General features: G+C 38.7%; 1 protein-coding gene across 2 annotated transcripts in view; it reads right to left on the reverse strand.

Annotated features, from left to right (window-relative positions):
* The window catches only part of LOC127573368 (glutamate decarboxylase 1), a 46,697-nt gene extending 19,781 nt beyond the window's left edge, over window positions 1-26,916 (reverse strand). Inside the window, exons 1-13 of one of the 2 annotated variants that reach the window (XM_052021529.1) lie at window positions 26,547-26,667; window positions 25,456-25,630; window positions 22,516-22,578; window positions 17,143-17,301; window positions 16,471-16,713; window positions 12,645-12,735; window positions 10,031-10,143; window positions 6,080-6,195; window positions 5,901-5,980; window positions 5,730-5,784; window positions 5,453-5,569; window positions 5,298-5,362; window positions 4,514-4,592 (exon numbers count right to left, since the gene is read on the reverse strand). In XM_052021529.1, the coding sequence (XP_051877489.1) occupies window positions 4,514-4,592; window positions 5,298-5,362; window positions 5,453-5,569; window positions 5,730-5,784; window positions 5,901-5,980; window positions 6,080-6,195; window positions 10,031-10,143; window positions 12,645-12,735; window positions 16,471-16,713; window positions 17,143-17,301; window positions 22,516-22,578; window positions 25,456-25,537 (1,263 nt within the window). In that variant the 5' untranslated portion in view covers window positions 25,538-25,630; window positions 26,547-26,667. Of the gene's footprint in view, window positions 1-4,513; window positions 4,593-5,297; window positions 5,363-5,452; window positions 5,570-5,729; window positions 5,785-5,900; window positions 5,981-6,079; window positions 6,196-10,030; window positions 10,144-12,644; window positions 12,736-16,470; window positions 16,714-17,142; window positions 17,302-22,515; window positions 22,579-25,455; window positions 25,631-26,546; window positions 26,668-26,694 lie in introns of those variants that run through there. The other variant, XM_052021521.1, reaches the window with a different exon arrangement.
* Window positions 26,917-27,165: the final 249 nt, after the last annotated feature.

The raw sequence follows: 27,165 nt of genomic DNA on the forward strand, positions 1-27,165 counted from the left end.
GTTCTGCTAAAAGATTATCATTCTGAAGCACTATACTGGTTTTTCAACAGGTGCTGCCTGACCTGCTGAGTATTTCCATCACTTTACATTTTTGTTTCTGATTTCCAGCATTTGCAATACTTTGCTTTAACAGTTTTTGCATTCCAGTCATTTTCATATTGATGTGTACCCCTAGCTGCATTGCATTGACACAAAGAGTATGAATTCTGGTACTTCACAACAACAGATGTTACAAGTTGAGTAGATGGTGCAACCTTATACTTTGACACAGGCCAGACTTTGCTAGATCTGATTCACTGCCCAGCACCACCGCACACCTACAATCACTGCCCAAATGGAGAGGGCTAATTTTGCTGACACTTTGCTTCTAGAAGTTGGACAGGAAGATGCAGTGAGTACTCAGTGGTAAATAGGCACCAGAGGGCATAACTCTGAGGTCCTATCTCAAAGTACAAAAGGCAAACCTGGGGGTAGATGTTCGTCTTATCAAAGACAAAAGGGACTGAAGATGCTGGAATCTAGAACAAAAACAGAATGCTGGAAGAACTCAGCAAGTCAAGCAGCGTCTGTGGAGACAAAAGGTGTAAGTCAACATTTTGGGTCAAGACCCTACACTAGGACTGAGAGGAAAGATGATCTCATCAAAGCTGGGTAGTAATTTAACAGTTTTAAATGAATCAATATCTCTGATATTAAGACACATTTATAAACTGCTAAAATGGATGTCAATGTTTAAAAAAATAAACCCAGTGGTGATAATTACAGGGTGATTTCCTTGTTGTTGCCATAGGGAAACTAATTCAGAAGGATCCCCCTCAACTGCCTCATTCTAATGGCCAAAGAGCTGCTCCCCAAAATGCTGTGCAAATTTCATCTGTCTGAAGGCACAGTGGATGTAAACTTCACAATGCAATATCTTCAAGAGAAATGGAGTAAGAAACATTTTTATTGATCTTGTAAACATTTTATTGATCTGGTAAAAGCCTTTGAGTCAGTCATCCTTCTCAGAGTTGGCTGCCCACAGAAAGTCATCTCCACCTTACAGAACTCCAAGTCATATTTGACTCGTTTTCCTTATTTTGGGAACAATCTTTCAACAAAGGCAGAAATCAAAGATGAAATTCACCCGCTGTCATTAGTGAATCTTAGTCCATCTGAGGAAAATGTTATTGAAGTTCAAAACCTCTAACTTGACACATAGCTCATGGTCTACCAGACAGCAATGATTCCCTACTCTCCCACATGCTTCTGAGACCTGGTCCACCTATAGCAGGCATCTCAAAGCACAGGAGAGGTACGACTAATGCTGGCTACACAAAATCCTCCAAATCCATTGGCAGCTCAAGTGAACCAACATTTGTGCCTTCTCCCAAACCAACATCCTCAGCGTCAAGACTGTAATTACTCTCAGTCAGTTCTGATAGGTATGCCTTGATGCCCACATGCCTGACATCAGATTCCCAAAACAGACACACTATGCTTTATCAAGGAAAAAGGTTACCAGTTGGACAGAGGCAGTGAATCAAAGATATTCTCAAAGCCTTCTTTAACATGTGTAACATCCCCACTGACTCATGGGAATCGCTGGCCCATGACCTCTCAAAATGGAGAAGGGGAATTTTTGCTGGCACCCAGAACTTCAAGATGCACTGGCATCTGTCTATCAGTAAGGCTTGGAGTTCCCCATTCAGCTGCAGGACTCAGACACTCACGTAAAGTTGGGGGTTCTGATCAGAATTGCTGATTGCAGCCAGAAAGATTCACCCTAATGGCTCAGATTTTACAGTAAGCAGCAAAGGTGCTTATTGTACATTATACTAATAGCTGCTCACAGACTGCTCTTGGGTTTTGAATGTTGTACTAAATTAATTGGGTAACTGATCCAGAATGGCATCTTCTTCAACAGCTCCTACATGAATGCAACATGCATCTGTAAGGTTCCTAAGTGAATCAATCAGATTAAAGATTCTCCTCAGAGACAGTTGTTCGGAAGTTATTTAAAAGGTAGTGGGAGCTGAAAGTTATTTAAAAGGTAGTGGGAGCTGAACTTCTTGCTGTGCTGCAAGAAGTTCAATGACCTCGTGTGGTCAAGGTCAGTGAATGCATTTTCAGATGTCATATCACACCAACTGCTCCATTAGCCTCAGATACTGCTCAGTTCAAATGCCCTTTGTTCAGCTACGCCAATCTTTATCAAAGCAAGCTCATACCAAACATTAAAGTGCTTCATTGCATGAGCACATACTTATCACAGCTACATTACACACTAATATCACACATTTTACACACATTGCCATCTCTTCAAACAAGACTCCAAAATCACAGATTTTCCAAATAACTTTCCTTGTATAGCAAGGTGGAGCACAACCCAAGACAGCAAGAGAAAACTGTATAGGCTGGGGTTGAATCTGCATGTCCAGACCTCAAAGGAGATGTTCATGGCCAATTATTGGGAGAGCTGTTGGTGAGGTTGTGGCCAACAGTAGAGCAAGGCTCATTGAAAATGAAGGGATCCTCATACCTAATCATTTTCTCATGTCTATGTGCCCCCTACATCCCCACTTAATTCAAACTGACATTTAGAACTTGTAAATCAGGAGGCATAGGCACAGACTTTCACCACCTCCCCTTCTCAAATCCCTTGAAATGTTTTCATATCAGGAACCAAGAACCTGCAACCTGCCCAGGCTATGGAGGATGAACAACATTATGGTAAATTCAGTAGGAATCCAAGAGAAAGCTTTCAGGAAGCTGGATACGTGGAAAATGGAGGGATAGTCATCTTCCTAGAATGTTTTTACAGGGCTTCCTCAGGACCGTGCCTCAGCCGAAATACTTAGCGATCATCCTTCCATTATAAGGTCAGAGGCAGGGATAACTATTCAGAATTCAGTTCCATTTGCAACTCCTCAGATAGGATGAATGCAACAAGATTTGTAATATGTTCCGGCACAGACCAAATATTGGTATGTGCACTAGATGAGTGCCAATGACCATCTCCCCCTGACATTCAATAATACTACTGCTGAATCATCCACCATCAGCATACTGGAGCAGAGTTGTGGTGCTGGCTGGGTTATTTACCACAACCTTAATTGGACCAGAAACATATGTACTAGAGGAATAAATCAGAGGCTTGGTATCTCTGGCACATAACTAACCACCTGATTCACCAAAAACTTCCCACCATCTACAGGGCAATAGGAGTGTTATGAAATATTCTCCAATTACGTGGATGAATATTGCAGAACAACTCTCATAGAGCTAAAACAGTGAGGAGAAAGCAACCTACTTAATTAACACCTACACCACAGATGCACTATAACTGCAGTGTGTACAAATGCACTGGACCAGCTTGGCAATGTTTCTCCAACAAAAGTTCGGGCTCATGTTCCCATCACAGTCATGCATCACATTGACCATAGTTGCCTTAGTGCTGGGCCAAAATTTTGAAAATTCTTACATAAAAGCACTGTTGGAATATCACAAAGAATGCAAAAAGGTAGCTCACCATCACCTTCACCATTGGGATGTTTGTTAAACGCAGACATTACCAACTTCGCCCACATCCCATTAATTAAGAAAAATAATGAAGACATTTGGTTACTGCATTTCACATTTGCAGCCACCAGCTCAGTTGCTGACACCAGGCATAATGTAAAGGTTTGCTTAGATGCGGGACCTGCACATGTTGAGGCACTCAGTATGAGTGGCTTGTAGCTAGAGCACAATGCAAAATGTAGCATTTGTACCATCACCCTGGAGGGTTCACTAATTTTGTTACTATTATTAAGCACTGAGCAGGATATGCTATTCTAAGAAAACCTGCGTATCAGTCTAAATGGCAAATAAAACTGGTTGAAATGAAGAAGTAACAGTCCTCACTGAGTCCACTGAGAGAGAGGAACCTGGCTGATTCCCTTAGCAAGAAGGGATTTGTATTTCAAGTTATTGATGAAAGGATTCGATAGGAATAAAAGAAAAAAAAATCTTTCATCCTAAAATTAGTGGCAGTTTGGAACATTGATCAGGAAAAGACCAAATTATGTCAAGTGCCCATTGTATTGTAGGGTTAGTATCACCCCACAGCAACATATGCGAGTTCCAATCTTCTAACAGAAGGCATAACATTATGCCACAGTGAGGTTCTGGTTGGTGCCAATTTTTCATCTCTAGTGGCATGATGAATAATGCAACTATTAGAGGACATTTCCACCAATATTACCGGGGTCGTACAACATACTATAATGTACACATTTCCCTTAACAATGTGCAGAGCTACATTACTTTTGGAATAATTGTAAAAGGTCCCCTGAAAATTCGAACAAAATAAAAATGTGAAAGAACTCTTATAATGTGTACTATTCACCACTATAATTATGTTTATTATTTGAAACTGTACATATGTGGAGTTGTGTTATATTCCAATCTGAATTTCTTTCTTGGGCAATAGGAACTTTGTAATTAGAGAAAGAAACAATACACAGGTTTTCTTTTAAATTCAAATAGGTACCTTTTCTCGGACAAGGATAGCAGAACACTGCAACAAAACACCCATCATCTTGTGGGGATTCCAAGTAACTGAATTGGCCCTAGAAAGAAAACTCAAGATGTAATTGCATTCCCTATGCATAAAGTATTCTTAAAAATGTAGAATATGATCCATTCTCTTTTTGTGATTGGTCCTTCAGAACTTCAGATTCATGTTTAGTAGCTATCAATCATATAGCACAGCATGATTTGAAATCACCCCAGTTTGAAGTGGGCCCTTTTAAAAAAATAACTGAAATAATTATTAGTATTTTACTAAATTTAAAAGGAAAAGCTATTTAATGTTGTTTATTAACATTGTAGCTTCAATTGATTTTATTCTTTTATTTAAAATCAATACAGAGATGACAAAGACAATGAGAAACACAGACAAGGAAAGAGAAAAACAAAGAAGACAAGAAGTGGAAAAGAGTGAAATAATACTTGCAGGAAGTGAGATATTTTTAAAGCTAGTTTTTATTTCCCACATGCACTGCCACCAGATTAGGGTCAGTGTTAACCTGGAGACTCCAGGCACTGAAATTACTTTCTCTGACCACACTGCAAACAAGCCAGGGAAAAGTCACATGAGCATTAAAAATTGTGATTTTTGTTTTGTTTAATAATATAAAAATATCAGAGAAAAGATAAAATGCTGTTTTACTCAATAGATTTAGGCAGGAATTTATGAGGAAAGTTTCCTGTAATAAGCTCAACAAACTGCCATAGGTTAGCCAGCATACGTTCTTAGAAAGAACAGTAATTACCTTTCAATCCCATTCAATTTATGGCGATGCTTTCTGGACATCAGAAGTCCACCTCCCCATGCAGCCTGCAAACAAATGAAAACAGGATTTCTGCTACTGTATCGCAGAAATGCAAGTAAGGAATTTTAAAGTTAAACTTTAAATGTAAGACTTACATCAACATGGAGCCAAAGATTATACTTAGCACATATATCTGCAATTTCTTCAATGGGATCAAATGCACCATAGACTGTATTTCCTGCAGTTGCATTGACGTAAATTGGAATATATCCCTGAAATTAAATGTGTCTGTTTTATTTTTCTTGAATTAAAACTATGTAACAAGTTTCTGTAATTTAATAAAAAGTTGGAAAACTGAGACAGGGATCTTTAATGTCAAAAAAGGCTTTCATGTGACCCAGTTCATGGAATTAGAATTAAGCAAACACAGACCTTCTGTTTAGCTTCAATAATTTTTGCTTCCAGATCAGCTGGCATTATCTTCCCCCTGTCATCATTTCAAAAACAAAATAGGTATAAAATTTATTATCCTAATATCTGGAAAATCAGTAAATAATAGCATTAGAATTTTCAAGCAAAGTTTTTAAAAGATATGTATTTTACCTTTCATCACATTTTAATAAAATCACATTGTCTGTTCCAAATCCAAGTGCAGCCCCTGCTTTCTTTATTGAGTAATGACTCTGCATAAACAAGTACATACAAAATAATTTATTTTAGAAAGTGTTCATCAACATTTAAAGAAATAATACAGAAATGAATTTGAGGAATGCCCAGCTTACATTTTCTGATGTGAAGAGAACCAGTTTAGGAACTGCAGTCATTCCTTTGGATTTAACATCTGGGAAATACTTATATCGAGCAGCCATTATACTATACATGTTTGATATAGCTCCTCCTAAAAAAGCAAAACAATCTTAAAATCATCTTTACAAGCATGATTAATGGTAATGCTTATGAATTTCAATTTAATATATGAAATTAACAGCTACCTTGAAGCTTTAGCAAAGACGTTAAAATGTGTCAATTTTTACGATGTATGGAAAGGCATCTCTGAATGTTGACAATTTTTAGCTGTAATCCTACCCCAAAGTAGGATTTTAGTATTAATTTTAACCCAACATAATTGCTACAAATTAGTTGAATGTTAAATTAAAACACATACAGGTGGAACAAAAGAAATAATTATCTGAAAAAAAAGATTTCATGGATTCTGTTTTTAAACACAAAACAGTTATTTCCCACTAGCTATCCTGAAATTATCAGTGGATAAATGAATGTTATCGTTTGAAATGTAATACTGTTTGAATAGGTTCTTATCAACAGAAAAAATGTTATCTGCATTCAGTACCATTTTCATATTGTAACTTCATTCCCCATTTACAGGCAGGAAATATATTTCTGAAAAATTGCTCCATGGTTAACCCTGTGTAAATTGACTTTTCACTGTGTCCATTAAGTGCATTTTGGCTGCTATTGCATACCCAAGTCAATCCTTTTTCATTCTTTTTCTTCCATTTTTTATTTATGTTCTCTTTTCACTCTTGTAGAATACTCTTTCCTGTCATCATACCTTCTTTTATTTCTCCATTCAGGTATCCTTTGACCTTAAATCTGCACTCCAAACTTTATGCAATCCTTTATACTCTCCCTACATATGGCAACGTCATCCCAACATTGGGCCTCCCATTCCTGATTCCATCCTTTTATTTCCTTCATATTCCTTGTTTACTTCCAGGATATAGATATCATAATAATTGCTGCATACTGCTGGTCTTTGAAACATGAGTTTCCCTGAATCCATTTGTGTGCATATTTTGGCTGCTGTTCAAATCAGAGCTCATTAATTCTATTGTCACTCTTGCACCTTTTTCCTTTACCCACCTGGAGCCCTATTTTTACACCTTCATTCTTTTTTGCTCCTTCCCAAGTTCTCTGCCTCCCCAAATATTTAGTCCAACACAATTGTTATACATGACCTTCCTACTTTCCTGCTGGTGTCTCTAGTTTGAGTGCCTCATAGATAAGCCCGCAGCTTGGTCCTCCCTTGGCATCTTTTAAATTGCCCATTATTTATTGCTACTTCCTTACAAGCAGCAGTTCCAACTGCCCTATCCTACTTTATTGCTAAGTGGACCTGCTGAGGAATAATTTTGCCAACCTCCTCACTATCCAAGTCTCCTTCCATGTGTTGACCTTGTGGACTTGTGCCTCACCATATTTCCCTCTATGTTGTCTATTCACTTGTGAACAAACCCTTTGCTTTCCATGACCTTCTAGTGGATGATTGCATCAACATCATAACCTTGAGGGAAATTTAGCTGAGAAGTGATAACACCTTCTAATTCCTGCCTTGCTGTATGGCTATACCCTTCTTATCTTGCCTTGTCTATATTGTTGAGGTGATGATTTGGCTCTTATTGGCTAATCAGATCTTGGTGCGCCCACCCATTTTTCTTGCACTTATTCTTACTGAGCATTATCCTATTCCACACCCTTGCATCTCATTTAAAATCCTCATTCTCTGCTACCCACTCAAGTTTCACCAGAAATTTGACTGACCCCATCCTCTGGAATTTCAGCTTCATCTCCAATCATCATACTCTCTCTCCTTTGACTTCAATCCTGTTCTAATCTCCCTTAACCTTTACATCCACTATAAACTCCCCACCTCACACACATGACTATTTCCTTGATTTTGCCAGATAACCTCATTTCTCCCATTGCCTCACACAGAAATAAGGCTCTGTTAAACAATTTCTTACATCACTCTATCTTTCTTTTCCTCCCATCCTAATCTTACTTCCCTTTGTACCAACCTTGTTAACGTGAAGATGCACTTTCAAAATCCCAACTTTCCATTCTTTGGCCCTCAATCCACTACTACATATCTGCAGGTAAGTCTTTTCAACCTTACCCTATCACCAGCTACAACATTCTAATCTCCTTTCTATCCACCACACTCTCATGCCAAACTTACTCCACCAAGGATGGCCTTCATCTGTGCTCTCTTTTGTCCAAGGGATGCAGGCTTAAGTGGAGATACTGGATTCTAGTTTAGGCATTCACTGCCAGATATGCCTGGTCCACATAAAGAACCATCAAGTCATATTGCTATCTGACAAAAATGTTCACTATTCTTGGAAGCAAAATTAATCCCCAGCTTCTTATCTCTATTTCAAACAAGCCTTTACACAACTAATCTGACATTCAGCATTGGATGAACAGAAAATTGCTGGAAATAAATATTAGGACTTTATTCCCCAGCCTTTGACTCTATCCTTCTCCTTGACAACAGCCTCATACATAATCAGGCTGCAGAATCTTAATCTGATATGTGACTGAAGATGAAATTCCAACCATATTATCACGCCATCACTAAAGGCAAATTTTTCCACTTAGGAAACATTACTTGACTGCAGTCTACATAGTCGGTATCTCTGGGCTTGCTTAATAAAATGCTGACCAGATCCCCAGCTTCCAGCCTCTGTAAACATGAAATTATCCAAAATTCTGCTGGCACTGCCTATTCACACAAAAATGCTTCGCTTGCTGGTCTACAATGACTCCCAGTTAAGGAATGCCTCAATATTAAAATTCTCGTCCCTGCTTTCAAATTCCTCCAAGGTCTTACTTCTACCTATCCATGTGATTTAATCCAGGCCTACAATTCTCCAAAATATCTGGTATCGTCCAATTCTGATCTTATTGTTCTCCCCAGTTTTGTGTCCCCACCGTTGACAGCTGTGCTCTCAGTTGCCAAGACCCTAAACTGGACTTCACTCTCTAAACCTTTCTTACACTTTCCCTCTCTTTTCTCCTTTTAGATGTTCCTTAAAACCTACCTCTTCGATCAAGATTTTGATCATCTGTCCTAATATCTTCTAATGTGGCTCAGTGTCAAATTTTGTTTGATAATACTCCTTGAACGTTGTGAAGTTCCTTAGGATTGTGTACTACATTAAAGGTGCTATATAAATGCGAGGTGTGTTGTCCCATCTTCACTATGGTGTACAATGACTTCACATGCCTGGTCAAAAGGGTTACAGAGGAAAGATCCATTTTAATTAATATCAAACCTGATTTTAAAAAGGGAGAAGAGATACACCAGAGAAAAAAAATTATAAAAACCATCCCACAGTGGAGAAGGCAATAAATATAACTTTTCAACAATGTTGATTTGTTTGAAAGGCTATGGTTTTTGAGGATGATTTGGAATCTCAGGAATTATCATGGCTACAAAGCTTTGTATTGATGCTTAATGTACCTCAGGGTTGACATTAAATGTGACATACCTCAAGAGAACAAAATATTGAACCAAATTGAACTTTTATAATTTAACACTGAAGTCCTATAGCATATTATGTAATTTTATGGAACTTATTTTTCAAACTGTCAGATTCTTCAGTTAAATAAAAAGTGGAGATTTTATTTTTGGTCTCCAGAGTGTTGCTTAAAGTAATGAATTTAGAATATCAGATTATGTTTATCCTAATTTGCTAATTGCCTTTTACAATTAAATACGTGTTTTGAATTAACACGAATATGTTGAAAATAAGATAACAGTCTGAGACTGGTATGAATACAAAAATCTGAAGAATAATTGTGAACTTATTATTCCTTCAACTAAAATTTATCTTTTACCCTCACTGGCTTGACAGCAAATCCATTTTCCATAGCTGTACTGTTACAAATTGAAAGTTCCACCAAAGTAAATCTATCATATTACCTACCAGGTGAAAAGATTCCATCACCATCCCCATTGGGCCAACCAATTATCTCTCGCATTTTCTTCAGTGTAATTTGTTCCATGAGGACAAACACTGGTGCTATTTCATACGTGAACCTGTGAGATAAGTATCACATATAATAACTCTTTCGAGCAGTCTTCTCATTTTAATCACAATGCCTTTGATGAAAGATTGTGCCATTCATTTATGACAAATAAATCAAAATTATTTCCAGGTGCAGATATTTGGAAGGCAATGAAATACTTTCTCCAAGATGTAAAATATAGGCATATCTGCCATTTATCCAGTGCGATTCAATTAATTTTATTTTAAAAAAAAGGTCCTATGCCATGATATATCACTTGTAAACATGTCATTGTAAATGATGTGGAATGCCCGTTATTTGAACTCACACAGACAGTCCACCGAACAGAATAAATATAGACAAGCAGCCAGCAAAGATAATTAAGAATATTGAACTGGGTTGCAAAAGTCCAAAAGCAATTATTCATGTAAAATTATCCAGGTGATGATCCCCCAAGGACAATTTTGTTTCTGTAATACAAGACAGTCAATAAGTGTCAAATGTAATTATAAATGATGATTACCTAACAACTGAAGAGAGAAATCCAGTCTGCCTTTATGTTGTACTCACTGCAAATGTGAATGGAAAATGCAGCCCATACAATGAGAGAATAACCTGATCAGACTTTACCTTAATTTGTCTAAAGAATGGAACACCAGATGATTTAATGTACAGTGAGATGAGCCAACATTACCTAATGCATAACAGCAACTTGCATTTGAAAAGCCCCATTAACACAATAAAATTGTTTTATAAAGTGGAGTGGAAGCCAAGCAATAGAAAGAGGAGATCAAAAGCGCAGTCAAAATGTAGGTTTTAAAGAGGCTTTGAATGACCTTTCATCAGATCTGATCAACCGAAAACTTTAACTCTGTTTCCTCTCCACAGATGCTGCCTAACTCGCTGAGTATTTCCAGTTTTTATTTCAGATTTCCAATAAGCACAGTAATTTGTTTTGTAATAAATGTAAAGATTCAGACAGGGATTTCCAAAATTAGATTAGAGCCAAGTGATCAAAGGTCCTGTGAAGGGAGGATGGAATGCATTGGAAATCAGAGGCAGGAGATTTGAGGATATTATTTGGGGAAGATTGCTGTAGGAAAGAACATATTCATACAGGACTTGGAAATGACAATGAAGATATTCATTGCAGTGCATTGGGGATAAGGCAGCAAAGTGGATCAACATGGATATTGTGGGATAAAATGGGGCAGCAGTATTTGGAATGAGATGCAGATTTTTGAATAACAATGAGGAGGATATTGACAAAAAATCAAGAGCTAATATTTGTGTGAATAAGATGATGGTTGGGGTGAAGCTGGAATATTGGTGGGCAATGTTTCAAGGGTAAACTATGTGGTTGTATTAATGAATAGAATGTGGAGTTGGAACAGGGCTATGGGACAGTAATGTCTGTTACAAGCAAAGTTTACAGCCTGGAGTGGAATGAATTCAGGGCAAGAGTGATAATTCTGAACAGGGTGGCTTTAGTCTTCTCATTGTTTACCTGGAGAAAGATCAGGCTCATCCATAACTTTATTTGCTGAACAAGCAATCTGACAGCACATAGAGTGTTGCAGAGTTGAGTGTCGAGGAAGTGAGGTAATGATGGGTTTTGCAGCATACAGAAATTGATGGATACCAACAGATAATGTCTCCAAGTGGCAACTTCTCTATAGGCAACTATGTGGGGATAAAAAGAGGAGCTTTAAAACAAAGTGAGCTGCAGTTTCCTCCAGCTGTTCTAGGGGAAGACTGAAATTATCACCACCCATTACAAACTCCATCGCCCCTCCCACAGACTTCAACCTCTTGCAGGTTTGCAACAGGTCTGCTTTGCTTGGACAAGCACTGAGATTCTGGTCCCAAATCCTTCCCGTTAAAAAATCTATTTCTCCTTCCCTGTCTGTCAACTCGAGGAGCTTCGAGATACTCTCAGCAGAATTGCTTGACAACATTGCAGATGGTCACTGACTGCGGTCTTATTCTCGCCCAGTGGAAAGCCGTACATTGTATGTTTCTGGGAGTGGTCTGTTGAATTAAGAAATTTAGTGCTCTCTTAACTTTGAACGTTAACCGGCGGGAGAGCAAAGCTCTATGGACATATAAAAGCTATCAAAAGCAGAACTCCAGCGTGATTGCACTTTACTCAGAGTCAGGTTCGAATCACTCTTCAAAAGAGCACTTGCTTAGCCCTTAGGCACTACGGCGGGCAGATACCGATCTCCGGTTGTCAGCGGCAGCCCAAATGAAATCCCCGCGCCTTCCCAGCCCTCCACCGCTCTCCCCCTCAACCCCGGAATCCCAAATCCATTCCAAGTAACACGTTGCAAATATCAATGCCGGATTGCTGTTCATTAATCACCTGGAATCTATGCCTTACAAATCATTGAATTGTACTTGGTACAATTTTAAAATTATTCTGGATAGTAATACTTTAGCGTTTACTACGGGAGCAGGAAACAGGATTTTATTTTGTGATACAAACTACAAGTAACAGAAAAGTAGACTTGAGTGCATTCACGAACTTACATGTTGGTATTAGCTGTTGAGGTAAGCCATTCTCCGGCCAAACCGATAATGTCAAGACCAGAAGAAAGCTGGTTGAAGAACCGAGGATGCCCTGTGAGGAGTCAAAATAAAATGTTAAAAGTGCTGAAAATATTTCACCCTTTAAAGGATTTCGCCCAATATTCTACATCTGCCTACAACTGCCTGGGTAACATTCCACATATATTGACCACTGATTGCTAAGCTTCAATACATCAACAAGTCTGGACAGACTGCCAAATAGATCTAGATATAAACCCTCAAGCATAGAATCATTTGTTCTAAAAATGCCAAGAAGTGGGTTAATATAAATTAAGCACTTTGTCTGTGTAAAATATTGATTTCTGCTCCAAATGTTCTAACGCTTTAATTTTATAAGTAGATGCCTCGTAACATCAGTTTTGTAAATTCCTCTAAAAATGATTGGCATGAATATAAAACACACAGAATGTATGTTTTGGCGGTATCGGAGTCGCTCTCTTCACTAATCGGATAAACCGTTTTAGTTTATTGATGTGGTATTTTCTTCGCTCTGGAGTTGGTGTCAATTGCATGCATAAGTATTTCCATTAAACTTACTATAAACTGTGCGGGTCATCAGTTTTTATCAATACTTGGTTTTATGCACACTGGCAAACATAATGTTTGAAACTATAATGTTAGTACAACACAATACAGAGGCAAAACAATATTAAATACTGTTTGGGTGATTCTTCTCAGCCTAAGTCATTTAAAATACTTGATCATCTGCACGTAGAGTGGAATTAAACGGCAGCGAAAACGTTTAATTACCTAGAACTATCCTCTATTCAGAGAAAGCTCTGGTCCAAAAAGGACCTTGAGTCTTTCACCAAGCTTCACCGGTTGGGTCGGAGCGGTCGATGACTGTCTGCAAAAGGCGGCTGCTAAGTATCGATTTCAAGAGGCCTTACAGGGATACTCGGGCACTGAAAACTCTAAATGACAGTCGCTATCGTTGAGAAATATTCATGAGATTGCCTTGCTAACAAATCCAGTCTTTACTGCCCATCTCTAATTGTCATTGAGAAGGTGTTCTCGAACTGCTGCAATACTGATACAACTGAATGGCTTGCTATTTCAAAGGGCAGCGAAGAGCCAACTACTGCAGGTCTGGAGTCATAAATAGGGGCAAAGAACACAAGGGTGGCACATTTCCTTCCCTAAAGGACAATAGTGAATTACAATAGTTTTTTACAACAACCTGCAGTTCGTGATCATCTCATGGTGGCTAAACTCGTTTTAAAACGTAAGTTATTTAAGTTAGTTTATTTAAATACCACGGCCGCTGAGTGGGACACCAGTCAAGAAATGAACCATTGCATTCCGCAGGTCATCCTTCCGCACAGCAGCTATGTCATTCTTACTCTCGTTTAATGTCACCTTTGAATTAAGAGTTTATTGACGAAGCGTTCGGTTCACAGCATAACTGAAAGGACATTAAGTGCTGTGGGTGATAATTACCTTCCTCAGAAATAAAATAATGCACAGAAAATCAAATCTGGAGACTGCCCATAAGCTGTATTTTCCTGACATGACTCTTGCATTTACAGGTCAATGATTCAAGGCACAATGAAGCAAATGTGTTAAAAAATTATTTATCAAATATAGATTTTTATTAAATTCATTAGCTTTTATAAGCACTAGTCAATGATCTTCGTGATTAGTATTTGCAATTAAAAATATTCACTCCGAGAATTATGCTATTTCCTTTGGGATAGAAATTGTTGGTTAAAAATTGAATGATTAATTTGAAGAATATTTCAATCAGTTCTACCTCAGGAGTAAAACGTAACTTTTAACTTTAGAATACAATATTTACTTTACAAATGGTAACGTGCCGAAACTTGATAATGAAATCATTAAAATTTATCACATTTGACTCTTATAAACACGAATGGATATATTCGAATGCCCATCCTTGAGCACGATCTAATTTGACCAGTTCCGCTGATATGTATTAAGTCGGACAGTTGACGTCGCTTCGTGGCAATTTTACAACTGGAGCTAATGTGTGACATGGACATTACTGCACAATTTACGGGAGAGGATTCTGGTCTTTGACATGAATTGCTCACAGTTTGAAACATGCTGACTGGCTTTAAACTATAAAACTGATGAACTGGGGAAGTGATTTATTTACTGCTCAGCCTAGTGAAGAATACCAAATATGTTTTCTTCAGACCCGATAATTTGAAAAATACTGAATTAAAGAATGGAAAAGGGTCTCAACAGGAGATTGACAAGACACAATAAAAAGGCGCTTGTAAGACGGGACAAGATATGGGCAGATCCTTTCTGTCACTACTCTTGGATGACAGTGGTGGAATATTAAACATGCAGAGACAATGCGCAAATAACTTACCGTATATGGCTCCGTTTTATATCATTATATTATGCAAATCAATATTGATATTGTTCTCTTTATATTAACTGCGACTAATGAGATGTTTAATATTCCATTATGTTAGACATGGTCACCAGTTTGAAGGCAGCAGATAACACCTGACGCTTGGCCTTTTGCTTTTTTTTGGTCTGGGTAGATGTTCGATGTCATGGACAGCACCCGCATTTGTCATTTAGTCGCAGTCACAGTTAGGGATATAATTCCTTAGCCTGGCCACGGTTGGATCAGATAAGGAATGTTAGCTCCAAAACTCCCAATTCCAGTGATCTGCCTAATATATTGCTGTCTAAACTGCACTATTGTACAAATACAACCAATTGAACATTGAAAACGAAATCTTTTTGTGACATTAAGCAAATCGCTATAGTTATTCACAGCGAAATGTTGCAATTTCTTTTTAAAAAGCTGTGTATTATCGTACATGCTGGGATCAGAGGAAGCTCAATATAGTCACTGGCATTTCCGTTACGTTGCGATCAGTCAAACAGTTGACTGCGCTTAGATAATTACAACGTGATGAGTCTCGGAATGAGTAGGATGTAACTGTACGGAATTATGTCAGTGGCAATCATTGAACTACCACATCCTTAGCCAAACAAAACAACCTAGCTTGCTGAGAGAGAGAGATGCTTTGGTTAACAAACAGCCTACTGCTGAGATAAACTCTCCCCTGGCCAAAAGGCTATTCACGCGTGTGGTTGGATGGAAGAGGGAAACGTCCTCTCCTTCGGGACAATTTCTGACTAATTGCAAAAAAATTGTGAATAAATCCTTAATGAGAAATGATCGTCTTTCCGTCTCATTGCGATGACCGACCTATAACGAATGAAAATTGAAGTTTTATATGTAATATGTAGTTCTTGCAGTCTATTCTCCAAGGGGTCTCAGTCAGTTTATGGGCCGAATTGCATTATTTTTTGCTATTATTCCTGATAAGAAAACGGTACTACTCAGTCTGCGATAAATGTAATATGTGAAAGAGTATATCTGTCTCACAAAACGTAAGCACGACAATTTAAGGATTGGAGTGGGGAGGAAATAGTTCCCATATTACACAATATGCATCCATTCGACAATTGTGGGCGGATAGAACTATCATCCTAATGCAACATGTCTTCGTTTCATTTCCCGAGGGCGGATATGTGCCGAGATCATCTAAAATCGAGTAGACGATCACTACACTCTCTTCGGCATAAAAAACACGCACGAGAAAAGCTATTGGACAACAACGTCAATGAAAGAGGAATTCGGAATGAACACTGCGCTCATTCGCAAAACTATAAAAGAGTGGAAATTTGCTGCCTTACTCCAAGTGGTCATTTTGAGACAAATTATGGACAAAATGTTCATTGCCTTTAACCTTGAAGAATATTGAGGTTTTACCTGTCCTAACGCCATACTTAAGCGTGTCCCTGCAGTCAACCAGTATCTGCTCAAGAGATTCAGGGTTGTCCGAAAGCTCTAGGTTAAAGCCTTCGATTCCCTCCAAGAGTTGGTGTGGATGATGGAAGTCCAGAACTTTCGTGGACCTATCGAAAGTTTTCTTTATATAATTGAGAAGAATATCAACCACTTCCAGAAGGAATTGTGTAGTTTGCTCTTCCCCATTTTTAGCTGGTAATAAGTCTGGAAAAATAATACATTGTACAAATGTCATCTTTATTCCAACATTTATATAGAACATAGAGCAACATGAAAGAAAAATCAGGAAGATTAAACCGACGGAATTTTACATAATAGACTATTTCTTCTATAACGATAGTTGCACATTCAGTTGTTGGAACACAAGCATAATTTTATATAATGCATTGATACCGGTCTTAAATGACATATAACCAATAAACATAAGCATAAAAACTCCCAAAAAGCCCCTTGATTTCAAAATTGTGATGTTCTCTGGAAAATGTGGCAACGTGTTAAATAACTCGAGTTTAATATTTAAAAAACTTTATATGCGCGAAGCCGCAAGATTTGAACAGTGTATTTCCATTGCACATGATTTTGTTTGAGCCTAAACTTTCACAAAACCCGCTTACTTCCCGATCATAAAATTACCTCTAGCGTAGAGATTGGAAAAATCAGTTTCCGTGCGCCTGAATATCGAGCCTCTATCGCTGTTTTCACTGGAATTCAGGTTCTTGGAAGACTGCCGATCCTTCAGTGAACTTACCGTCCTGCTTTTATCCTCGATGCTGTTCGTCCTTTGCAAAAAACCTACATCATTATGAGAAAGATCTGTTAGTGACTGCAATCTTCCCCTCCCAAACATATTGTACGATTGTGTCTCGTTTTAAGGTAATTATAGTAAGATGTTGAGTAGTAAATGGGAAGATGCTGCTTATTAGACCTCCACTGTAACCCACAGCAGATAATTTATATGGAATATTTGCCCGTAGGAGGCTGAGGTCACGATGTCGTCACCACAAAACCGACCATGCGAAAACAAATATTCGTTGTTTAGTGCACTGGCAAATTCTCGTTAAATAAACCCGACAGAATAGTCGGCCAGAAGCAGCCACTATAGAGCCGAGTCAGAAAGGGCCTCGGGCCAAACTTCCAGTCTGTCAAAGTGAAAGGAACGATGATGAATGAAGGCATCCCGCATCGTGCCCACTACCTTCTGATTTAAATCCATGCACTGGAGATCTCATTTCTAAATCCGTTCTTTATACCACTCCACCTAAAATAACCCACATATCAACGTTTCAATTAAGACCTAAAACTCCCCGTAATTTGTCAATATTGTTGCTTGTTAAGAACAAAAATGTGAATTCAGTTATGACTGTATCCTTTTAAGTTATTTAGCCTGGGCGAAGGGTTTGCACTTTGACAATGATTTACATTGTAACAAAACTGCCTCAAATGTACGCAATTTCAGGCATTGTCAGAACGATGGGAAAGGGCTACACTAAATATGAAAGATCGGCTCCGCGTATTCTTCATCTACTTTAGCCCTAGGGCTTGATTGCAATCAGAACTTGCCGAAACGGAATGAAGTCTCCAAATCTGAGACAACAGAATGCTGTTGTGGCTCAACCCCGCGCTCCTATCTAGCGGTTCAACATCAAAAAAAAACACACGTTTCATTTTGTTTTACACTGGCTGTTGTACACTTGGCCAGCAAGCCCCCCGATTTAAGCTGAAGTAGAACTTTTATGTAAAAACGTTCGGAACAGATCGATTCACGAGCCGGGAGAATTGAATAATTTTCTTCCGTGCTTGCCTTCTATGAACGTAGATGATGCTGTTCTTGATATAATTGCAAATCTTGCAATGTACACATATAATTCAAAATCTGCACGTTTCGCAGGCCCATTCATTAATTCCAATATTAATTTCCCTTCGCCAGCTGTCTGTTAAAATGGTCATACGAAATACAACTCTTCTGCCGTAAAAGTGCCAGCCTATTATTAACCTAACACGACGTAACTAACCCGACAAGAACCAATGCTGCTCTTCATAATTTATCCAGGCTAGACTGCTTTTATGTTGTAATTTTGGGAGTTTGTACTCGCTGGTCGTGCTATCTCAGAAAACAGCGAGGTGACGAATAGGCTTTTAATAAGTTTCCCATTAATCTGTTTCCCGGAGGAAGGCGGTGCCTGGGCAGATAAGGATGATGAATCCAGAGAAAAAAGGCACTGCAAATCCTCGATACCAAATCACACCTTTTAATTTCTTCTCAACAATGTTTTGTTTTGGCGTTCAAAACGGTAGTATATTTGATCGATTCCGTCCCCACAGTAACAATCACTGCTGTGGAAAAGTGATTAACTCAGTGGATGGAATATTCTATAATTGGAGGTTATATGAAAAGCTTTTCTGCCATTAAACTGCACACTGAGAACAGCTTTCAATACTCCGGCCCAGTGTGTGATATTCCCTTTGCACAGTACGGCCAGAAAAGATTAAACTAGCATATCATCTCCGTACCTTAAAATGCTTGAGAACGTTAAAGAAATGTTTCTCCAGCCAGCATCTTAAAAGGACTACAACAGCTAAATCCGCTTTTCAGTGAGTGACTATACCAATTGTCTAAAGTGCACTGTTACTCCATAAAGTCTGGGTGATTTGGTTAGAAGCATAATTCAAGATTCAGAATACAAAGTTTAGAGATGATGAAGGTTTGTGTCAGATCGGATTAGTTCCAGTCTACTGAAGTCATGGCACATTTAACCGCCAGACGGCGCATCCGTTTGCACTGCTTAATTCTAAAACCGTAACCGCGCCACAGTTACTGCACACAAGTAACGCAATTTGTTTCCGAATTATTCTCCTTAATAAGTAGTTCCTTAAGCTTTCAGTCGCAAATTTTAATGGGCTGTATGGTAAAATACTGAACTATCAGGCAATATAAATTTGGGTATCAAGAAGAAGGAGGTACAAAGATGGTTAACACCGCAACATAAAATACTTCCGACGAAGATGCCTTAAAAGAGAAGAAATTTGTGAAGAGGAATTGTGACGCAAACGTTTCTTAGAACCAAGAACAGTCGTAAATCTTAATGCTTAAAATAAACAACTTTGCCGGGAGTGTGGACGTATAGTTAATTCCTAGAGGGTACAACTGGGTCTTCGAAGTGCACTTGTATTGAAGTTCCTTTGACCTGAGTAACAAGATGTAGCCACGATCCTGCTTTAGCTGAGGTGATAAAGTTAAGAACAATAGTTTGGTCTCGGTAGACGAGGAACGCAGAAGTTCCCCACTGCCAGCTCTACAGTATGACGTACAAAGATTTGGGGGAAGTTGGGAGGATGATGTAGGCTGTCGAAGCTCTCTAAAATTCAAGAAAGGAGAGCGGTAGAGCATGGAAGGAGAGAAAGTTCCACGACTCACAAATCGACAATGAAGATTTTGACAACCAGGTAGTAGTTAGGGTTAATAAAACACATCCCATTGTTATTCGGGCAATTTTTAATCTGTTTCCGGTGTACCATCATCGACCTCTCTACAGTTCGAGCATGATGAAATTTATTGGCCCCAAATTAATTGTGCCAAATTAATTAGATTGCTTACTGTTAATTTTCGTCTTGCTGGGGTCAACAGTTCCTTTGCTAATTATAAAAAATGACCCTACTCTCAATGTAAAACAATATCCTCATTTATCGGAGTACCAAAGCATACTCGGATTATACATTCACTTATCAACAGGAATATTCACTCTGATGGTAGTGTTCAAACTGAAAACTTGTGTCTCTTATAATGGATAAACTGTAATTTAGTTATTGAGAAATGCATCACATCTTCCTCGAGTCTGAACACAATTGTTGTAAAATGCTGCTTTTTTGAAACAATCAAAAGGGAATAAATTAAGCGTTTATCGAAGTGGAAGTTTGTTATCACCCAATAGATGAACTCTTTAGTTATCAATAATTCTGGGGAGTTGTATTTAGTCCAATCAGAAAGCAAATTATTTGGCATTCGGAGAATTTATCCGAAAGCACAGCAATATAGTAATTTGTTTACCATTACTATATGTCGCAATATTTTTAAGATCGTTCAGAAAAGTCTCACGTCAAATGGTATCTGCCAAGTAAGAACTCCCGATGCTCCTTGCCCTGCTGAATATTTCCAGCATTTTCTGATTTTATTTCAACACATCAGAACCATGTCATTGCACGTGTTATTCGTGCCCCAGCCACTAGGAGGAAGACAAGAGTAACGACAGTGATTATCCTGCATTCACGCTCGAGTTTCCTCAAACCACATCTTTGCGCCCCGCCGCACAGCGATTAGACTGCAAATGGATTATACCTCAAAATAGAAAACTTGAAATATGTCTTTTTAACCGTTATTGTTTTTTCCTAGTTATTACATGCTATTTAATTACTTTATAAATTTGCTCAGTTTGTGAAATTTGATAAGATGAATTTTGACTTTTTTGGTAGAAATTGTAAAAGGGAATGTACAAGTATGGAACACGGAAAAACAGCAGAACTGCGGCGAACCAAAATAAGCAGTAATTTTCTTTTCCATTTTGGGATGCTATAATCAATTGTTTTAAAGTTTATTTTTCCACTTCCTTTCAAAAGTACAGGCAGGGTGAAGACAAAATTGAGGGATATAGTTTTCCCACGATTTAGGGTGAAATTTAACTTACATTTTCAGTAAATATTGAAAAATATCGTATTGTACAGAGTAAATTATCTTGGGAGAAGGGCGAATTAAATGCAGTTAGATGGAGGGAAGTATTTGCCTCATAAATTTATCGACATAGGGTCGCCGGCTTATAAATCCATCTTGTTCTCTTTTTATTGGTCCCTAATTTGCTAAAGGTATTTCATAGGTTTCGTAGCGTGTCCAGTTCTTCGGACTCCGATAAATCCACTCTCCTGCTACTAAATTGGCTGCAGTTTTGTACCATTAATTAGCATATTTGACTAGTGACCCTTTACTTCTCCGGGGACTTGATAATATAGGCTGACGTCTCGGCGCAGTGCCGAGGGATTGCTACATCGTCACGGATGTTATCTTTTGGATCAGACATTACACGGCATTCAATCTGCCTGTTCAGGAAGATCTCAAAGCTCCAAGATCCTTTTTCAAGATGGTCTGGAAAATTCTCTCGGCATCCTGCCTCAATAAGCACGACCAAAACAAATAACTGGTCCTTACTCGGGTTGACTGGCGAGGTCTTTTGCTGTGAATAAGGCGGCGACTACGTTGGTTTACAACTCAAAACTGCCCAAACAGAAGCGTAGATCCAGGAGCGGCACTTCAGACGCTCATTCAAATACATTTTAAATTAGGCAAGGGAGTTCCCTATCCTCACCCACATGATTCTTTGGGTAAAAAAAGTAAAATGGTCAAGTAACTAAAAGAGAAATACATTGCCCAGAAACGTTTTGAGGGACCTCGAGGATGCGTAACCGCTGTAGAGATGTTTTTTTCTCTCTTTCTAATTGATTGCAATAGTCTATCATATAAAGGACTAGTTATTCGGTTCTGATTTAAATAAAAGATTGCTTTAAACGTCAATGTCTCACTTTTGATGGTGAACATCATAGTTGCCCAATAAACGGGACCTTTTATCAAAGTCCCCATGAGTATAAATGTTATGTGCATTGGATTCTACATGATCCGTGTGTGCAATTTAAAGGTAGAATTCTTTGGGTCGTGCCAATTAACAGTTACAGAATTGGATATTTTATGTAAAGGAATCGAGAACAGAAGAATGAGTAACGTCATTAAAATTAAAGGGGAACCTTAAGACAAACGGTGTTTTGTTTGGCAAGTGGCCATTAACCACGGTTTAGTAATAAAGTCAATACGGTCGAAAGAGTCTCCAGGTCCTCCACTAGGCAACCTACAGGGTACTCATGTTGGACGGAGCCTGAATACCCGGCGTGTGTTTTGATTGACCCTGATATACAAAAGTTACCCAAATACTCTACGCGTTTATTCATATCAAATAGAGAATTACATACCGCAGATCTTCAGACCAAGTTTTCTTGTACATCCATGAGCAACTCCGCACCAAGTATCATAGGCTGAAATGAGAACAGAAAGAATGTAAAATGTCCATATCCAGGTACTGTTCTTCTGTGAAGCCAACTGACAAAACCATTTCAACACATTTCCAGATTTACTGAACTTACTATCCTGAGGATAACTATTTACCAGGAAAAGGTTTGTATTTATTTAGTGACCTATCACGCTCCGCGTCAGGCTTCGAACCGGTTCACATCGCATTCAATGCATTTCTGAAATGTAATAATGATTACTATGCAAACAACCCCAAAGGAATGAGATTCAACCAGACATAGCATGAAATCTTCATATTCATTATTTAGCGTATTTGTATAATTTTGCAAACAAGCCGTTTTTTAATGTAACGGCACAAGAGCATTCCAACAGCTTGCTGTTTTTCTCCCTTTTTGTTGTCTTTCCTTAAACTTCAAATCAGGTCGTCCTAGGACTGAATATCTAATAAATGTTGGCACACTTCCGGCAAATTGGAAGCTTAAAACAAACCTGCGTGAAATGAGGTTGGGAGAGTAGTCCAGGACTTAATTGGCTGAAAAATGATATTTGACTAACTCGGATCTGCACCACTAGCCGTCAGCCAGCGAATATTACACTGTTTTGCACGAGTGTAATTCGTTTTCTTTTTGCAAACATCCAACTTCATTTACATTTATACATTATCCTATTATTGAGTATCCGTTTTTTTTTTAGCAAGTTAATGATTCGTGTGGCAGTTTATTTCAAAATCTGACCAAGTAATACGCCTGGTTGTGAAGCCCAGCGCAGTGAGTTACAAAGTGTTGTGCGCGTTATACGCTTGAGATTAAGAAATATGATTGAGAACATCTATAATCATTAGACTTTTCAAATTTAGAAAAAACTGGTCTCCACATAATCTGCCTAAAGGATGCACATACCGATGTATTTAATTAAAAATTAGGAACATGCAGTATATATTTCTGCTTGATCTTAACGGCTAAATGAAACGGCAATTTGGAAGTCTCTCCCTAGTCTGACAGTTCCAGAGCCCGGGTTTATGAGGCGTGTAAACAGGAATAGCATCACAAAGACAGCACTGTAGCTACGCAACAGGAGAGAAAGTGAATAAAGAAAATCTTTTGCCACTGTGAAATCCAAAAGTAAAATATATATCTTTAAAAGCGGAATCGGGAGAAAGTATGAAACAACATCCAACTTGTATAATGGTATAGAAAGATATTTTTGTGATTATATTTAACCGCCATAAATAAAGAAAATGTTAATCACACCGTTTCAGTGGGTCCACTTATGTAGGTTGCCAAATGCACCTTCGATGGAAGGCGATGTCATTCATCTACATTAACAAGTGATTAGATGGGGATTTCAGATGGATGGAATACAGTCAGGAGTGAATGGAAATATGTTTGGATTTCTTAAGAAATGGGGAAATTGCTGCCCGAATGCGTTCGAACCCTCTGTGGTTGCCTTGTTGTAAGCGTGGCTGTACTAGGCGAACACATTCTCTGGTAGGCTTTGTCCTTTTTGGTGATTTTTGTGACTCTGACAGCCCGAGTAAAGCCTCCTCATGACACTTGCGTGAAAAAGCACTGACACACAAATGCGCCTTAGGTCAGTGACTGGGAGATAAAGCATGCCATGAGCTAATGATATAGGACTAGGACAAGCAAGAAACACGATTACAGACGGAAGGACAACAATATATCCGGTGTACTCTTCACATTTACTGACTCTTAAATTCGCCACACCAGAGCAAGCATTTATTGACCCACTTACTTTTTTATAATGGCGCTATGAAATACAGCCATATCACTTCGTACTTCTATTTTAAATCTTATTTTAACAAGCGAAGTTAAATTGCCTTAAATCGTAAATTCCGTGCAGTAAAAAAATAACACCCGTTTGTTTTCCTTGAAGAAAAGTACAAAGGCGAACTACGCCGAAACAACCAAGGCTGGGGAAGGTTAATATGCGTGCGTGTGTGCGCGTGTGTGTGGACAAGTGTGTGCGAGTGCGAGTGAGAGAGAGAGAGAGTGGATAGAGGGCGGAGATGGGGTGGTGGTAGTAAAATATGAAGATATTGAGATAAGGCGGCATCGTATCAACTAGAATTTTAATGCTTGGACATGGGCTAAAAGCGAAATCTAGGTTATTCCGATGCTTTTTGGCAGATGGACTAAATATTCTCGCCTGGTAGCATCTGAAGCCCCTTCAGGACAAAGATATTACAAATGTAATGATCGCTGTGCCCATCTTTATTTATGGCAAGTTTTTCTTCGTCAGTGTCGATTATGTCATCGACTTGTTTATTTGTACCTGATGTCAAAATTGTTGAGGCAATGTAACAAACTGATTAGATCTATTAGCGCCGTCCTCATCCTTCCCAGTTCAATAGCCCTCTTTCGTTCGCTGTATGTCGTCGTAGCTATTAGCGAATTCATAAGAGCTACAATTAGCTGCATCAGCCGCCTTCGTATTCACTCTCCTATAATTACACGTCCACTCAGACTCTGCACTAAAAGGGTCTGTGATAATGAGCAAAGTGCATAAACCGCCTTGAAATTACTGCTCAGGCGGTTTTCTTTTCTCTCCCACATGCAGCTGTATGCTTATTTCCACAGAGTGAAAATACCTCGCAGCCTCCAGGTGTTGGATATGAAAGAATAAATTAAAATGACTGAATAAATACTTTAATAAACACAGTAGCATAAATTACGCAACGCTAATGGAAACGTTAACGCTGCTTATATTACTCAAACACTTCTGTTCATTTAAACATTTCTTAGGAAACGTTCAGATTTTGCAACGTTTTCCAGACACTTTCCGCCAACAGAATGACAATTAGGCAGTTCGACGATTGCGCTGTTGTGAAATCTTCTTGAAATTGGATAGAAACCGCTTACTTGTATTTCTGTCCCCCGGCCGTAAATTTGTTGAGTTGGAATCCTGACTCGTACCGGAGGATGAAGGAGCGGAAGATGCCATCGGTTCTGGCAGATGCAAAGTCCTTAGTCAAATGGGGCTGACGCCTTCTTTAGAATCCTTTCTCTTCAATGTACGGCACGAAGTCACAGGCTTCTGTAAGGAAAATAATAAGTTTCGTTTGTTTTCTTCGGAAGCTGCTGTGTGTCTGCGCGTGTGTGAGAGACAGAGCGAATGGCTTTGAAACGAGCCTTGCGCTTTCCAACATTTCACTTTATTTGCATTCAGGGCGCTAAAGTGCTCTCATGGAAGGTAGGAGAAGCAGTGAATCGCGCCTGTACAGACATGACTCACGTAATCGCAAGCAATATTGCAATCAATACTGATGGGAAAGTATCAAATAATAATTCTAGAAACCCCTTCAAAAGGACGAAGCTCGATGTAGGACAGACGTTTTAATTGAATGACGCGTCGAAATGTTTAGCAAGTCTGGTCAAAGATTTAATTGAAAACATTTACTGAAATAATTTCTATTGCCTTTGCTTAGCCGCCAGACATCCTACATTCTGCACTTGATCAGTAAGGACTTCCAGTAGGACAATGTCACCCACTAGATATGCTACATTCATTGTCAATCAGCAATGCAATAATGGCCATTGTCATTTTAAATCCATTGATGCAAAGAAATTTTGATTTAACCAACCGCAACGACAAAGAGCAAAGATCATAGTGAGATCTAACGTGACTAAAATACCGCCCAAACAATTTAACCGAATGCGAAAAATAACCAGTGCTGTGGCCAGAAAGAATTTTTCGGTTAGTAACCATGCAATGGAAAGACTGATCTGACCTATTGTATCACTCTTAATCAGCCACACTACCATTATGATTATGTATAATTAATACCGTAACTATCTGCCCAAAAGTACAGTCGAATTTGTGGCACAAGCGATCATTCATAATGATTATTCAACACGCACTTTGTATATTTGGACGAATCGATGGAACACAATACGTTTCACATTCAAGTTCAATCCATTCATTTCTGTAATTGAAGACATATTATACTTACCCACTGGGATTTTAAACCCCCCAAAATATAATCCGTCATGTGGAGGTGCACAGGAAAGTTAGCAAGCGAATTTTGGCAAATAACTCGTACAGAAAGGGGATCTCTAAGAAAATGTGATTTTTCAGGTAAACAATGAGGAGGACTTTACCGTGTCGCGAAGATGCCCAGGTAGCAGCCTCCAACCAATTGGCTCCCAACAACTAAATTACATCTGTAGACATGCAAGTTTCTGTCAGCATGAAGGACGCTTATAATACTCCAAGGGAAACGACGTCGGAATATAAATCAAGAACAAAAAAAATCCATTCAGCATGACCTTTTTTTCAGAAGTACGTTTGATTTGCTGCTTTAAAAGTGTGAATCGCCCGTTTATCCGACACGTCGCACGAATGAGTCACACATCACCTCCTCTGCTCCAAAATGTGTCACGCCAATACTGTCCAGGTTGCTTTGTCTGCAGAAAACCAACGCCCCGCCACCGTTCCGCTGGAGTTACGTGACTTTTCAGCAGGTACTTTTAGTGCCTCTAGGGTTTTAGTCCTTGTTTGCGAATCCTGATCACGGAGCAGGTGCGCCCGAGCAAGGTTGGAATGTCTAACAATAGGAATGTCTACAATAA

This window comes from Pristis pectinata, chromosome 1 (assembly GCF_009764475.1).
Source record: "Pristis pectinata isolate sPriPec2 chromosome 1, sPriPec2.1.pri, whole genome shotgun sequence".
NCBI lineage: Eukaryota > Metazoa > Chordata > Chondrichthyes > Rhinopristiformes > Pristidae > Pristis > Pristis pectinata.